The following is a 17,063-nucleotide window of genomic DNA, read 5'->3' as shown; positions in this document are numbered from 1 at the left end:
TTTCATGTGTTTATTTTGAGACTATCTATAAATATTCAAAGCCCATATCACCAAGTATACTCGGCACTCGAAGTTACCGTGGGACCAATGCTCCTACTAGACACATCACACTATGTTACCAACCGATCCTCGTACTCGGAATTACGGGGTCAACAGACAGATAAAAATCAACCAAAAAGGTGTTCCATGTATTTATTTTAAAAATATATATAAATATTCAAAGCGCATATCATCTAATATTTTACAACACCACAAAATGTTTATTTCACATGACTATATAAGATACATACTGTCAATCGTATTTCCATATTTAGCTACCAATGCCCACTATCACTGAGTTCCTGTATGTAGTTCAGGAAAATGTTCGCTTTCACGACATTCACTCCTAACGCATAATGTGTTCCATCAAAGCTACGCACGCCGTCTGTCATATTAAATGTCTTTAAAACGGGTACTTTATATACCTTCAGAAACTTCTCCATATCGCGATTGAATCGAAGGACGTGAGGCTTTGACTGTGTATCTGAACGTTTCATAATTCCTGGAGCATTCATATCAACAAACAATACCTTGGGCCAGAGAATACCAATTTTTCGTAACCTATCGAACGTTGGCTTCAGATATTCCATCTTCACTTTAGTTGAGTTATAATGCTCATTCATACCTATGCCAATTACAAACAGCGTCTTCCGGTAAGCTAAGCCTACAATGACGTCATTGATTAGTTCTCTCCAACTTTTGCCGAAGTTATGTTCCATCCAACTGAGCGTCACTCTGCCTCCGCATATATTCGATGGCCTTGAATCAAGAAACCTCCTACATTTTCCGTCATCGAAAATATTCATCCCAGAGCATCTGGATTTCCACGCTGAAAATGGTAAGAAGGCCACTTACAATTTTGATCGGTACGTACGACTAAATATTCATGTGGCATTTAGAAGATGTGAAATTGAAGACAGGATTGTCTTATGGATTTCAATTTTTGTTGTATTATTAATTCGACATTCTAAGTGCATATTCTCGTACTTTAGCAGGCAGTGGATAACGAATATCTTCAACGAAATGCGGGATTTAAACAATCCACATTACGCCCGTTACGGAAATTCTTACATACCGCTGATGGGAATGAAAAGTGGATGTTACGAGTATAATAACATAAACATAAGAGGGTTTTTTTGCATTTTGCCTTCTCAGGGAGGGGCATGAAAATACTAAATGACGGGTCCCTTACCGTCGTTACGCAAATACTGACCTCGGGATTCTGTGGTTCTAACACCGCCGTCTTTGAAATTTCCTCGGACCGTCATCAGCAAGCCTGTGTAGAGATGTTGCACGAAGGAATCCCCAAGAAAGCGGATGGTTCCGCCGTCCAACAACTTACAGATTTGTCTGGGACTATATTCTCGTGGTTGACACCGGGGATCGGATGGTATCCAGGTAGAATATTCTGCTTGAATCTGCTGTCGAATATCCCAACAGTTTTTACACCGACACTGGGCTTCTGTTTTGTTGACACACTTGAAGTTGTAGCAGCAAGGGGTCGGTCCTGTAGGATTGCAAATTGCTCGAAGAAAAGTCGTTACGTTTGTGTAGCCTATGTTACCACATCGACTGTCATGTCTCTGGAGAGATTTGGGTACCCCTTTGCGGTTCAAGGCCATCTGATAAAACCGTTCTGAGGATCCACTTTCAGCCCTGGTAAGCTTTCTCGTACTCCAATGACCTTGGGTCATGTTTTGAAGAACGTTTGGACATCGGGATTCATAATTGTCCATTCTTATGGGATTAGGGGGTTGGAATACTGTATTTTTGGAGTCCAATGTTACCTCCAAGTCACTCATTGGTTTAAAATGGGAGCTGATATAACCCATTACAAACAGCGCTGTGCCAAACACAACTACCACCATGACCCGGAATGTCTTTGTCATGGTTTCAATGCGAAGATAGTTTTCACCTTGAAGTTCTGAAGAAGGAAGACGTGGTGCTGGCGTTGTCTTGCAAATTATGAATAATTCATTTCTTCTTGATTTGTCTCCCTCTTCGCATCTTGACTATTAGTTGTTGTTTGTCAGCGCAAAACTGGGATTTCATTCGGCGCACTTAACCTCTCTGACCCAATTTCTCCTCATATATTAAGCCGACACGACGAAAACTGAAAACAAACAGTTGAAATTTCCTTGAATGAAATGGACAGACTTAAGAAACGGACATGTCAGCTTTCGCAAGTACATGTGTATTGACAGTCTGTCTCGTGTCTCAAATGTTCATAATAAGTGTATTGAGAGTTATTAACTTAGGAATTTAGCAGTTGTTATGGCAGGTTTATTTTTAAGCGTGCATCTCTGATCAAGATAAGTTCATTACTTTCGGGACATGCTTACCATTTTGCGAACACCTGGTGTCATCTATGATTTCCAGTGGTCCATTCATATAACTTTTGCCTTTCATGCCAAATGAATCTGTTTCGGTGAATAGTCTAATATTGTTATTTATTCTCTTTCATTGACAGTATATATTTACTGAAACTGGGTCGATGTTTCTGCTGAAGCTCCAGTTTCCATTAGAAGCTCAGTAGCATTTGTCTGCGCTTTCAACTACAAAAGCAATGTTTGGGCCTTGACATTAAAACTGGCCCCTGTGTAAAAAAAAACTTGCAAAAACAGATACATTAATTTTTTTAACGTGTTTGTTTACTTATAAGCAGCAGAATCTCTGCACTTGAACACAGCAGACGTAACTCATAATTAGCATTTCGTTTTTACTAGTCTCAACAAAATCAGTAAATGCACTATCGTGTCGCTGGATTTTCTGGTTCATCGATTACTTGATTGTATTGTTTGTATACAGGAGGTCGTCGCATGGCAGGAATACTGCTGTCGGCCTCATGCGACAGATACTTACTTGTTATGCAAATTGCGGGTGCCCTGTCACACCTGGTGACATCACTGATTTTCAGTGGTCCATTCATATAAGCTAGTTTGCCGAATCTGTTTCGGTGGATAATACTTGTTATTTCTTCTCTTGCATTGACATTTCATATTTCAAGAGATAAAGTATACCTCTGTTTCACTTGTGCCCATTACATTATGTCAGAAGATGGAAACATTTCTAAAACGACAGATACTATCTTTGACTGTCCTACCACTTACAACTTCATAATAGGCGACATGCTGGTCGTAAGAAGTCGTGGGGGATCGGGTGGTCAGGCTCGCTGACTTGGTTAATGCATGTCATCGCATGCCAATTGCGTGGATTGATGATCATGATGTCTATCACTGGATTGTCTGGTCCAGACTCGATTATTAACAAACCGCCGTCATGTAGCTGAAATATTGCTGAGTTAAACAACAAACCAACAAAATTTCAAAATATTTCTGGCAAATATCATATGTACCACGTTCTCTTCTTTTTATCTTGTTTTCATATTCTATATCGCCCTTGCTTAGTGAATTAAAGCTGGTCATACATAAATAAAAACTTTGAAAAGAAGCATACACACAAGTATACAGAGTAAAGCTAAACTATCCCTGAATATTCACGAACGTTTATGAAATCCGATTACCACGTGTATTATTGGTCTCTGGGTATGAGTGAATGAGTTCATCAGTGAACAGTATTTCATAGAGTGTCTGCTTGATGTGAGCCCGAAGAGACGTTTCCCACTTTGGTGATATCCAAGAGCATGGGTATGGTACTGAAAAACCAAGAAATCTGGGCAAACTGGGATTTGAACCCACGATCATGTGTTCATGGCACATCTGGCACAGCGAATTTCGCCCCTAAGACGACTGGGCCACCAATGACCAATTTATTAATAAATTATTGACTTCAATATTATTTCCGTTTATGGAGGTAGAAATAGCATGCTTCTAAGTCTAGACACATATACATGCACATACCATCTCTACTTATTTAGTATGCACATCGGATTTTTCGTTTAAACCTCCACAATAAACGTACAAACCGGCGTCCATAAAGCGCAAATCTGAATAGTAAAACGATTTGAATAAGAATAAATAACATGCCTCTATAACTAGTCATATATATATTGGTAGTCATTGGTTATATAAGTATAAAAATTGCTTGTGATGTGTTAAACAACAAACAGACGATTTGACGTCGACATAGCCGTGTAGGACGCTTCACACAGCCTTAAAATTGATGATTAAGAATTTAAATATCTCAAACGGTTTGATGATTAATATCTTGATATATTCAAGCTAACATTCATATAAAGTAATGATGATGTCAGTTATGTGCATAGAAACTGTCATGACAACTTTGTCCATTGAGTAACATAACTGAAACAGCCATTGTTTATATCGGGGGATATATTGTATATTCATGTAGAATATTTTTATCACTATTTTTAAATGTAGCAAGAATTTATTTTTTAAATGTAACATATTACGGTCACTGTTCTTGTAGGGAAATATAGGAATGTTATTCCGTCAACATGCTTGCTAAGCATTATTCTCATCTTGCTTTGCACTGAAAGGTTAGGTAGTGCGTAAGGAATAAGAATACATCAATACATTCCAAGCAATACAGTGACATTATATTTTGTACCATGTACACCAATATTATTGTCACAATTGCTGTTCATAAGGACAAGAAAAATCTTCTTCTTTTCAACAAAGTCAATACATAGATACCGTATCACTGTTTATTTCTAGTCAATCACTTAAGATTAAGATTCGATTGTTTACAGGCCAACGTTTTATGGCAGGAGCACTGCTTTGTCAGGTAACAAACAAACACTTATTGAACAGTGTTGCAGCACTGCTATTGTGCCTTGAACGCCCAATGGAATCTGTTTCGGCATATAATAGAGACTGGTTACTCTCTGGCCTTAACCCGACATGGGTACAATGTGTGAAGCGCATTTCTGGTGTCCCCCGCCGTGATATTGCTGGAATATTGCTAAAAGCGGCGTAAAACCATATTCACTCACTCACTCTGGCCTTAACGTTTTATATTTATACACATTGCATTTTTTATGTTATTGTAGGTAGTTTTTTTAAATAAAATTGATTCCGACATTATTGATGGAACATCAATTTGATTCTGTGTCTTGTGCCTGTCGTCGTGGTTTGCATCAATTGTTATGCTGTACATAAGGAACAAGAAATTGTCATATCAATATTGTTCAAAATAGCCATTACAGAACTAAGCCTCGTTGTTTTCTGTATATTTTAAATTTGCTCTTCTGGACAATTTTGCATCACGTTGATGCTATAACATGACTTATTCCGGTCCAGCAGTACGTTGCACCACCACTCCCTATTACGTAGCTGGGATATTTCTGGGTGTGGCGTTAAACAGCAAACAAACAAAACGTGGAGTTAGGGAGTGGTCCTCAACTTCTGTTTATACGTTTATAAAATCCAGATCCATAAAAATGGGATTGTGTTTGCTTTCCCACCGTGGCCTTTCACAGTGGTGGCGTACCTGCATTTATACCCCTTATCAAAGACCTTTAAACTCAACTGTGATATTAGACGAGACACCAGTCATAATATTTCCACACCCAAACACGCAGACAGAACGGCCTTCCTCTGTACTACGATAGACTATGAGTCTCTTTCTCTTTGAATATAGGCTTCACACAGTTGAGCATCGTTAATCATACCTGCTCAACTATTTGGACATATACTTTTATTGATTTATTTTTAATTATCGACGTTGGGGTTCTTTTTGCAACAACAAAAAATTTCTTAGAAATACTGCTGTAACAAATTAATTGTGTCTCAATTTTACTAAAAGACTAAAATCGTTACATGTAACAAATACTGTGAGAAGATTTTATCAATATTTTATTTTCCTCCTATAAAAGACCATTACGTATTGTAAAGAAGAGTATTTGATTTATACATACTTTCCTTGGGGAATAGTGCAGAGTACACGTCAAAATCACAAACCTTTGTTTTGAATGACTTATTAATTACAAATTCAAAGTGAGCAGTTTAACATACAAGGGATATATCTATAGTAAATTATTAGATGACATGTAAACAGCCATTGAAACTCATTTGATTTAAATCTGTAATGAATACTGTAAATGTAATATTAAAACTTGGTTTTAGAATTAAATCGTTGTGATCATTTCACCGAATTTCAATGTTATATATTTATGAACGTGTCTTTAAATCAATCATATATACGCATATGCATGTGCATGTATGTCCATGTCTTACGATCAATTTTGCACCAGAAGATGCATGCACATGTACGGGTCTATTTAATCAACCTCAGTAGACTACGGTTATAACGAACTCGAGGGGACCAGTAAGTTTAGTTCGTAATAACCGTAGTTCGTTATAAGCATACATGCAACAAATGGTCGGGACTAAAAAGTAAGTTCGTTATATCCGTCAGTTCGTTATATGCGTGTTCGTTATAAAGTTGACTGTACATGTATGTAAAAGACGGTGTATAGGTGTTAGGTATGTGCGGGCGATTTTAAGATTGATGTTAGTAGCGAATTGGACAGATAGTCTAAATATCTAAAACATGAAATTGCGTTAAAACAGATTATCAATAAACCTACTAGAATCACAAATAATTGAATAATATTTATGCAATATTACAAAGTTCACGTGTTGAAATTGTCACCATAAGAACTAAGGATCGCTAGGTAAGGTGGGATTAAAGTAAGGATATGTATCCTTCCACTGGGGATCAAGTGTATGTCTTGATTTTTAACAGCATTAATACTCAGATCAAATCTGATTTATAACGTTTTCCCCGATAGTCAGAATGAAGTTTGACCCTTGCCTGTCTTGACAAGCTGTGTTATGTTCACATTCACAAATATCAATCTGGAAAACCGAATGCATTCAAAATATTATACTGGAGCTAAAACTACTCCCTAAATGTGCATGTTAAGATTAACTTGTACCTGAGATTCATGTTTGCCTGTGATGTTGACATATATATCATGTAATATACGAGGATGTGATAACCCCTGAGGGGAACAATGACCTTGACAGAGAGTAAACAATGCAACCTTGTACCATCAATCCCCAGGCGTGTTCTGAAGTTGAGTGGCTATACAAATACATACTCCCTGCATAAACAAAATGCACAGATATCCCTGTCCCCTGTTATTATAATGCATGGTATGTTTCTAATAAAAATATTTGGCAGTGCTCTCAGTGCGCTAACGACATTTAACGACAACGACCTTTCAGACAATATGTAATTGAAAGAGAAGCTACGCTTTCAACAGTATTCCAGTTATATCACGGCGTGTCAGCTTAATGTGGGAGGAAAACCCGAAGTGATGCAGGTCTCAGACGTTTACCACTTCGGTGAAACCCATGAGCACGGGTATGGTGCTGACAAACCTAGAAACCTACAATCATAGGTTTCTGGTGTGCCCAAGGGACGCAACTCTGCACAGCGAATCGCGGCGCCTTAGACGACTGGGCCACCCGTGTCGCCACCTACCTTGGTAGGGTGCGATAATGATGAAATAAAATATCTATAGTTTTTTGGTCGGAAAAAAAATTGGAGGGAGCTTATCATGAAGTGGAGGCAAGTCTTCCGCCAGTGTGTTGCATTAAGCACGGGTAAAATAGATACCGAAATCTACATAACATAACTTAATTGACTAATACGGGGCTATTACCTGTTGTACAATTACACATAGGTTACCTGTCTCCCCTCCACCTCCACCACCACCACCACCCCCTCCTTCCATCCCCTCTCTCTCCTCTCTCCCCCTCCTTCCCTCCCTCTCCTTCCCTCCCCTGCCCTCTTTTTCTCTCTCCCTCCATTTGTCTCATCTCTTTCCCCTCCCTCCCCCTACCCCCTCTCCTTCCCTCCCTCTCTCTCTCCCCCTTTGTCTGATCTCCCTCCCTCCCCTCTCACCTACCACCCTCCCTCTCTCTCTCCCCTTCCCTCCCCCTCCCCTCTTTCTCTCTCTCTCCCCTTTGCCTCATCTCTCTCGCCTCCCTCCCTCTCTCTCTCCCTTTGTCACATCTCCCTCCCTCTCTCTCACCTACCACCCTCCCTCTCTCCCCCCTTCCCTCCCTCTCCTTCCCTCCTCTCCCCTCTTTCTCTCTCCCTCCCCCTTTGCCTCATCTCTCTCGCCCTCCCTCCCTCTCCCTCCCTCTCCCTCCCTCCCTCTCTCTCCCCCTTTGTCCCATCTCCCTCCCTCTCTCTCTCCCCTTCCCTCCTCTCCTTCCCTCCCCCTCTCTCTCCTCTCTCCCCCTCCTTCCCTCCCTCTCCTTCCCTCCCCTGCCCTCTTTCTCTCTCTCCCTCCCTTTGTCTCATCTCTCTCCCCTCCCTCCCCCTCCCCCTCTCCTTCCCTCCCTCTCTCTCTCCCCCCCTTTGTCTGATCTCCCTCCCTCCCCCCTCTCACCTACCGCCCTCCCTCTCTCTCTCCCCTTCCCTCCGTCTCCTTCCCTCCCCTGCCCTCTTTCTCTCTCTCTCTCCCTCCCTTTGTCTCATCTCTCTCCCCTCCCTCCCCCTTCCCCCCTCTCCTTCCCTCCCTCTCTCTCTCCCCCCTTTGTCTGATCTCCCTCCCTCCCCCTCTCACCTACCACCCTCCCTCTCTCTCTCCCCTTCCCTCCCCCTCCCCTTTCTCTCTCTCTCCCCCTATGCCTTATCTCTCTCGCCTCCCTCCCTCTCTCTCTCCCTTTGTCACATCTCCCTCCCTCTCTCTCACCTACCACCCTCCCTCTCTCCCCCCTTCCCTCCCTCTCCTTCCCTCCTCTCCCCTCTTTCTCTCTCCCTCCCCCTTTGCCTCATCTCTCTCGCCCTCCCTCCCTCTCCCTCCCTCCCTCTCTCTCTCCCCCTTTGTCACATCTCCCTCCCTCCCTCTCTCTCACCTACCACCCTCCCTCTCTCTCTCCCCCTCTCTCTCCCCCCTTTGTCACATCTCCCTCCCTCCCTCTCTCTCACCTACCACCCTCCCTCTCTCTCTCCCCCCTCTCTCTCCCCCTTTGTCACATCTCCCTCCCTCCCTCTCTCTCACCTATCACCCTCCCTCTCTCTCTCCCCCCTCTCTCTCCCTTCCCTTCCTCTCCTTCACTCCCCTCCCCTCTTTCTCTCTCTCTCCCTCCCCCTTTGCCTCATCTCTCTCCCCTCCCCCCTCTCCTTCCCTCCCTCTCTCCCCCTTTGTCACATCTCCCTCCCTCCCTCCCCCTTTCCCTCTCCCCCCTCTCTCTCCCCCTTCCCTCCGCCTCTTTCCCCCCCCCCCCCCCCCACCCCCCCACCCCTCTCTCTCTCTCTCACACACACATACAAACACTACTAAAAACAGGTATTCATTTGAAGCATGTATATGTCATGAAGTCCAGGTGTGCCTAAATATAAACACAACATATATTTTATGTGTATCATTAGTAGAGTGATGAACATTTAATACATGTTTATGTATTGAAGACCAGGTGTAATGGAATACGCAAACATCAAAAACAAAATGAATTTTACCTGGATCTGGAGGCGGTGTTCGGATAATGGTCTGTAGAACAGAAACCTTTCTATTTCCCCAGCGGGTTATATTAGTCAGTGTCCGGAGGACAGGGTATCCAGTGTGGCGAAATCAGATAAATCCTCTAGGAAGGTTTAATCCATAGAATACCTGCCCAAATCAAACAGCACTTTTGTTTTGTCTGGTATTTCCTCGATTACACCTTCGTGCACAGTTTCAATGTCACATGTACGGCTTTGTGTGCTGTGTGAATATGGTATCCCAGAAGGGATATTGTCACGTTGTGGCCCTTTTGGTAAAAATCAAAACTATTATTCAAACCGCGACAATACGACAAATGGTTAACATGTGCGTTGACACACTATCGCTTTTGGTTAATTTTGACTCGGTTTTCATTGTTTTTTGTAAGGGTGACAAAACGACAGTGTCCCTTCTGGGACTCCATAGTGTGATGCATGTACGCGACACGCCTGTCATTTATGCAGTCAAATTACACCATGTCGTCTACAAGGAAGTCATTTGACCTCAATAGCAAATGATGTCCTTTGTGTTATTGCATGATGGTATCACATGAGCTTCTCATCAAGCGGAACTACACCGCTTTATTTATAGTTTGAAGGTAGTGATGGAGAAAATCGCTGATCCATAAATTTGTTTTGTAACATTGTAGGCCTTTTGACTGTAGACTTCAGTAGACTCCACCGTATAGTGTGAGAACAATGTGGCAATGTGACACTAGTTTTGTTGTCAGTTAACGTATGCATCTTGGGATATACATAATAATACATGGGCAAATATCTTGTACTTATGTTTGTGTAGCCTGGTCATCCCCTGGGTCATCTCCCTAGAAATTGCATCAACTGTCAGTAAAATTATGATCACTGGACATTCTATTTTGTTTATTGTAAAGTCAGTTAATTTTGTTAGTGCAAATTCTAAAATTTACAGTTCTAATTGATGACAGATATTGCTTAGTTTGTAATATGGATTTGTGGGTGCAAAATAATTCTAGCCTTGGTGAATTAGATATAGTCTGATCCTTCTAGCATAAACAAATCTGTCTTTTCTTGCTAAAATGTATAAACAAAAGCATTAGTCTCCGACATCTTGCATCTACCATGCATCACCAAATCCATAAACACATCTGTATATATTGCAGATGGGTCCAAATTATTATAACCTAATTCATCATATTTACCTAACATGAAATTACAGTGCTTTGGATATTTGCCCGAAGGCATTCTTAATAGCTTAATCCAATACTGAATTAATATCACAACACCATGTTCATACATTATCATTCTCACCTAATACAGCAGTATTTGAAGATATGTATCCTATTTTCAAAGTATATTTACAATATCTAGTATGTATAATTTCAATTCCTTTTCATACTTCTGTATACCATATTTCCGCACCATATAGCAAATAGATAAACAACCAAACATGTTAAAATACGTATCAACGTTTACATCGGGATATTTGATATGTACTAAGACCTTGTTTGTCTGTTTAGCTAAAGAAACACATGCTGAAAAATAAGATATGTACAGAATAACACCACTTCAACATCTTCAGCATTAATAAACTATTCTTCATCTTATGAAAGAGGTCCTTCATTTTAAATACCATACCTTTACTCTTATTAATGTATACTGTTAATCCCAATGTTATACCAGTATCAATGTTATACCAGTATCAATGTTATACCAGTATCAATGTTATACCAGTATCAATGTTATACCAGTATCTCGTAACTGGTTGTGTCAAGACGAGGTGTTGTGCCTTTTCTATGTTGTATTGCATCATCAAACTCTGCCACAGTAAATGGTATATTGTACACCAGATGCCTGCTTTGAGGCTAATTTGATATCTTAAGCATAAGCATTTTTTTCTGTTTGAATTCTTTGCTGCAGTTTGTGTTACTGCTCACAGATGAGATGTGCTCGGCTAGAATGTTGGCCTTTTCTTTGACTGTATGGGCGTTGGCTAACTTGGGAATGTTTGTGGGTTTACGCTTACCACTGATTGCGTGTATTTTGCTCCAGACTGTTTTAGCATTAGGTTTTTTCATTTTGAGATTTGCAGAAGGTCTCTTTTCTAGAATCGTCTATGAGCTGTCTAACTTTTGTCCTGGCCGCTCGGACTTGGGCGAAGGCTGATTTATCCCTTTTTGACCTATTTAGGGCTTTCTTTCTCACTCTCCTAGCTCTTGCTATTTCCCTGCTCCACCATGGTACCGGTGTTTTGCCAGTTTTGTGGTCTTTTTTGGAATTGATTTTTCAGCTGCGGCAATAATTGATAAGGTGAGATTTCAGGATTATCCGAGGCAATTCCTGGGGATTTGAATGATATACATTCCTTCCTGAATTTAGGCCAATCAGCCTTTGCATAGTCCCATGTGGACTGAGGATTGGGCTGTTCCTCTAATTGCGGTGGGCTGCCTATGTAGGTGAGTATAGGAAGGATGAATGAGGACCATTGTACAGAATATATATAGTAGGTGGAGGATTAACAGTAACAACAATTATCATACATGAGTGGAATAACATGAGGAGGTAACGGCACCAGAAGGATAATTCTGTCACAACATGATGAACAGAAAACACATAGGGGGAAGAGACATAAAGCCAAGTCCACATAGGTGTGGTGATTATTGCTTAATTAGTTCACAAGGCGGATGCTTGTGGCGGCGAATGTGGACGGTTTCTGTTAATTTTCCTTTTTTACAGAATTAAGAAGTTGTTATCCATAAATTGTGTTTACTTTGCCATCCGTCAACTTCTAAGTAATACCTATCAAACAATTCACTAGTAAGATGTTACTAAAGTCACACGAAACCTACACTATCATGCTTACATTACACAAAGAGTCTGCCACGTGCACGAACACAAACAAGTATTCATACATTTTAGTGAACAGCATAAGTCGCCCAAACGGACTTACAGAGACGTCAATGTTTGTAGGAAGGTAAATATACTTTCATGGACCATTTTTTTTCAAATAACCAGCGGGGCGTCGAAATAGATGCTACCATTATTGTGTTGGATAACAAAGATTTAGAACTCCGCCAAGTTCCTCGCACTCGGGGTGTACTCCACACGTGATACATGCACTGGGCAGTTAGAGACAACAGCTTCTACACCCATGGAGACATGGTTTATCTGTTCACTCGATTTCATGAAAGGTTGGTACAATGAACGCTGACATTGTTCTTGTTTGTGGGGATGGGGCAAATCTAAAGATATATTCTATTCAGAACGGAGTCTTCAGAAGCGAGCTGGTTGTATCAAGGAACACGCAAATTTAGATTGGACACGGCTGTCCCACAGTTAAAATCATATTTTTAATCAGTTGGTTTGTAGTGTAGAGCGACTGCCAGAGAATTGAGCAATACACATAATATATGGTCCAAAACACAAGGGAAACCCTGGGCAGGTACAATTCAACGTTGATGAGCGAACCATGAAGTAAACTCCCGGGTAACAGAATGTATACACATGGACATTGGATTTGTATTGACATTCCACGGTCCAGCGAACCTCCGAGCTTGTTTGCTGTGAACGTCTGAACAGACCCAGCATTAGATCATGTGTCGGGGAGGCGATGGGGTAACCGAACGTCGGGGACACCAGATATGACCTGCACTCATTGTACCCATGTGGGGAATCGAAACCGGGCCATTTGGGGGAGTGGACTGTAGTTGCTGTGATATTGATCGACACAAAGGGAAAGTTGACTATTGAAAAGTTGAAGTCATCCCTCTTTTCATACAGATCGTGGAGATTCTTTTGTCACTGAATCCTCACCTTTAACAGACGCTCCAATGGGTGACACAGCTCAGCACAATGCATGAGCTCTCTTATAAATGCTCTGCCAAGAGGGAAATATACTATTACCCGTCGTAAATACCCGCCCCGTGGATTGTTAAGGTCCCCAGTCACCTGAGCGTATCTTTAAAGCTGAGCGAAATGGATCAGGTGGTGGGTCGGTGACTTGGTTGATTGGTCATCATTTATCCCAAAGTGAATACAATAAGTGCCGACTATGCTTGTCGTAAGAGGCGACTAACGGGATCGGGTAGTCAGGCTCGCTGACTTGGTTGATGCATGTCATCGTATCCCAAGTGCGTGGATCGATGCTCATGATATCAATCACTGGATTGTCTGGCCCAGACTCGAATATGTACAGACCGCCGTCATATAGCTGGAATATTGCTTAGTGCGACGTTAAACAACAGACAGACAGATAGAAAGTGCTGAAATGTATTTCACTGTTCATGTATCGCCGTCGGTTTCCACGTTTTTTCAGCGTTGCATAAATAATTTTCCCTTCTTCGGTTTTTAATGTTCTGACAACATGCTGTAACATAATTCTTAGTTGAAAATAATATATTTAAACCAAAAGGTAAGATCTATAAAAAATTAAACCCAACATAATTTTTTTAATTTATTTTTTTACCTTGAATAACGACCACATAGTTTAATAAATTACTTTTTTTAAATGGGATTTATTAATGAGTTCAGTTAAATTTGAAAATATAAATAATTAATGTCAGCCATATGGTAATAAAGAGTGGTCTCTCAAAAGTAGTACGTAAAGACCACCTACTGTTTTATGCACATTAAGTGGCGGGTGCTTCCGGTAGGACCGGTCATGCTTAAACTTTTCGCGAATATCGGGTATCATCAATGATGTTCAGTGATCCATGCGTATCATTTTCACCGCTTTATTGCCTTTTATAGAATGTCTTTCAGTGGATATTCGAGACTGGCTATTCTCTAGCGTTGACGATGTATATCTATTTTCGTACATTTTCTCCCCAGGTAATGAAAATGCATTTTCAAAAACGTTTTCTTATTTCCCACTGTTATCAATGTCGGTCCACCAATAGAGTCATGAAATCATTTATGTCATAAATGTTAAATAAAGTTGAGACAGAGAGTATAAATAGTTTTAACCTATAAACGATGTTTTGTGTTAGAGATTACTTATCGGTTGCGTGTTTTATCGCTGTATTTACATAATATGTAACATACGCACTTGTCACAGAAATATGTAGCGTGACAGATTGTATAGCCTCCCGGGTTGGTAGAGTAGCCTAGTGGTTAAAGCGTTGGCTCGTCACGCCGAAGACCCGTGTTCGATTCCCCACATGGGTACAATGTGTGAAGCCCATTTTCCAGTGTCCCCCGCCCTGATTTTGCTGGAATATTGCTTAAAGCAGCGTAAATCCATACCCACTTACTTCATATCCTCTCGGGAAAGGTCAGAGGCGCGACCTCAAAGTGAAGGAAAACATAAAATTTCAATAATGGAAACTCTATGTTATCAGTAGTTACCACTTTATCAATAATATGATTCTATCAGGTATATTCTTCTTACAACCGGGTGACAGTTTTGTGACCTACTTTCTTTGGGTATGAGTGTCGTCTCAACTCAGTAATTTAAGGGCGGTTGGGTTAATTGTTAACCCTTTTGCAGATCCCATTTCCAACCACAAAAAAACAACTGTGAAGCTGGCTGTGTTCTTACGCTGTGATAGGACCGGGCTATTGATAAAAAGTGGCAAAAAAATGCCCACTTTTTAAAATCATCCTGAATGGAACCAATACGGTGACCCCTTATTTTAAACTCGGATCAAGTAAAACTGACCACACACAGTAATAAATATATATAGATAGTTACCTGGAAAATACTTGAAGCCGTAAAAGAAACCGTAGCTTACTGCAAGCTAAGACTAGTTCCCTCTGCAAGCAATGATGTGTCCACTCAGTACATCCTTTACGACTGTACGAGTTCTATCAGTTAATAAAAGCCGCTGTTGTTATCAAACTCCCACTTTCTTCACAGGGACCCGGCTTTCCGTCTAAATAGGTCATGCGTGCAACGTCCATTCAGACACAGCCAAGGCCTTCACTGCATCGGATGCCTTAGAGAAGCTTTAGGACACAAGTCACGAAGCTTCACCAATTATCTCTAATTACAGAGTCCGTAGTCGTCCTGCACCATGACCGTGGAATATATTTATTTTATGAAAAAATAATAATCAAGAAATGCATACAAAAGCAAGTCTAGCCAGCTCAAGCTAGCTCTATTCCACAGGAAATCAGCATAGGGAATTTTTTTTTTTTTTTAGAGTCAAGAAGGATATTGTGTAATATCAGATTTCAGAGACTAAATGTTAGTCTAAGTCCGTAGGAATGGCCCGGAAATAAAATATATAGAGAGACAGAACGCACGTGGGGATTCAAATGGGAGAAATTGAGGGGCCCCGGGGACTAAGGGTTGGGGCTAAAAGAGTTTATAACTTGGACATGTTTAAGATCCCCACCGTATAACCATATGCACAATTGAGACTATAATGAGAGGAATGCACATATGCTACCAGGACTGGCCCTTCTGTTCATCTGTCCGGCAATCCCAAAGGAGTTAGAACCTTAACCATAAAATGCAAACCGATGTTATCCCCACCCTATAATAAACAGATACATTGTATACATTTGTTTTTTATGAAGAGAATATATACCTTTAATATGATATATCCTGGATCATAACATGGAAACGGTTAAGATCTTTATGCTACATTTGTATCTAGGGAAACACACGTTCAAGCTGTTAGAATTGCCATCCACCCATTTTAAATGCTGACAGAGTCAAAATTACGAAATATTTGAAGTATTATAAACATGTACAAATGTATATTTTGTCATGATAGCGTAAATATCCAGGTGAGCGATAAGGCCCTGTGTGCCTCTTGTTTTTATTTCGATCTAAAAAAAGCAAAAAACATTATATAAATTCGAAACCAGTATATAACACTGTACATGCCCCGCTTATACGGACTTTCCGGACGATTTTCATTCAAAACGAAATAATTACTATATAAATTTACCCGTATATACGGAAATTCAGTTTCCGGAACCGGATGGTCATTTTCATACACAAAACACTGAAATGCACACAAAATTGTCTCACTTACACTTCCGCTGGTGGTAATCCTTTGATTCGTGAGAAGTCAATTAACCAAGTGACACTAAGTTTCATTTGAGACGAGCTTGTTTACTGTACATGTAATCCCATTCGATAAATATGGCGTCTGTGGAGGTCAAAGGTCAAAGTTGTGACTTCAAACTGAGTATGGCCTGTCAACCAGCGAAACGTAAGTGACACGCAGTTACAGCACGCGAAAAAAGGGAAATTTGTCTGTGTATCAGAAACTCCCGTCAGCAAGTATGGAAACCATCAGTAAGCATTATGGCACTGAATTTGGACATACCATAGGAAAATCGACAATTGGTGACATTTTAAAAGACTAACAGAAGTGGCTTAATCTCCCGGAAAATTCAAATGACCAATCACGATCCGGTGTAGAAAAACACCAGAAGCTGGAAGATGCATTATATCTTTGGTTGTGTGACATGACAAGTCGTAATGTGCCCGTTAATGATGAAAAGCTGATAGAGAAAGGATGTACCTGTTTGCTCTGTCATCTGCCATGAGTTGCATAATTGAAGGGAAGTAACTCTTCCAGTAAGAAGCTGGTTTCAGTTATACGGAAATTCGTTTATTCGGACGAATTGTGAAATGACGCAAGTGTCCGTTTAAACGAGGCACGACT

General features: G+C 40.7%; 2 protein-coding genes across 4 annotated transcripts in view; both read right to left on the bottom strand.

The window, feature by feature from the left end:
• The window catches only part of LOC124142940, a 23,743-nt gene extending 13,428 nt beyond the window's left edge, over positions 1–10,315 (bottom strand). Inside the window, exon 1 of the mRNA XM_048400309.1 lies at positions 9,442–10,315. The gene's annotated coding sequence lies outside the window, so the exon portion shown is untranslated. The remainder of the gene's footprint in view (positions 1–9,441) is intronic.
• Positions 174–17,063, bottom strand: LOC124142909. 3 transcript variants are annotated; one of them, XM_046511682.2, is made up of 3 exons: positions 16,920–17,063; positions 1,253–2,152; positions 174–868 (listed from the first exon to the last, which is right to left on the bottom strand). In XM_046511682.2, the coding sequence occupies exons 2-3, from the start codon at positions 1,926–1,928 to the stop codon at positions 315–317; spliced, it is 1,230 nt and encodes a 409-aa protein (XP_046367638.2). In that variant the 5' UTR covers positions 1,929–2,152; positions 16,920–17,063; the 3' UTR covers positions 174–314. The 3 variants fall into 3 exon arrangements, with proteins under 3 accessions (XP_046367638.2, XP_046367649.2, XP_046367627.2); XM_046511693.2 differs by lacking the exon at positions 16,920–17,063 and adding an exon at positions 16,425–16,446; XM_046511671.2 differs by lacking the exon at positions 16,920–17,063 and adding an exon at positions 15,131–15,256.

Source organism: Haliotis rufescens, unplaced genomic scaffold (assembly GCF_023055435.1).
Source record: "Haliotis rufescens isolate VD_foot unplaced genomic scaffold, xgHalRufe1.0.p SCAF_2, whole genome shotgun sequence".
Classification (NCBI taxonomy): domain Eukaryota; kingdom Metazoa; phylum Mollusca; class Gastropoda; order Lepetellida; family Haliotidae; genus Haliotis; species Haliotis rufescens.
Note: the sequence above shows the minus strand (reverse complement) of the source record. Positions and strands in the feature narration are given on the sequence as shown.

Excerpts from the sequence above, each read along its gene's own strand:
- LOC124142909 (XM_046511682.2), bottom strand. The coding sequence starts at position 1,928 with ATGACAAAGACATTCCGGGTCATGGTGGTAGTTGTGTTTGGCACAGCG. Across the intron at positions 869-1,252 it reads TAGAACCACAGAATCCCGAG|CGTGGAAATCCAGATGCTCT; the intron begins GTCAGTATTTGC and ends TACCATTTTCAG.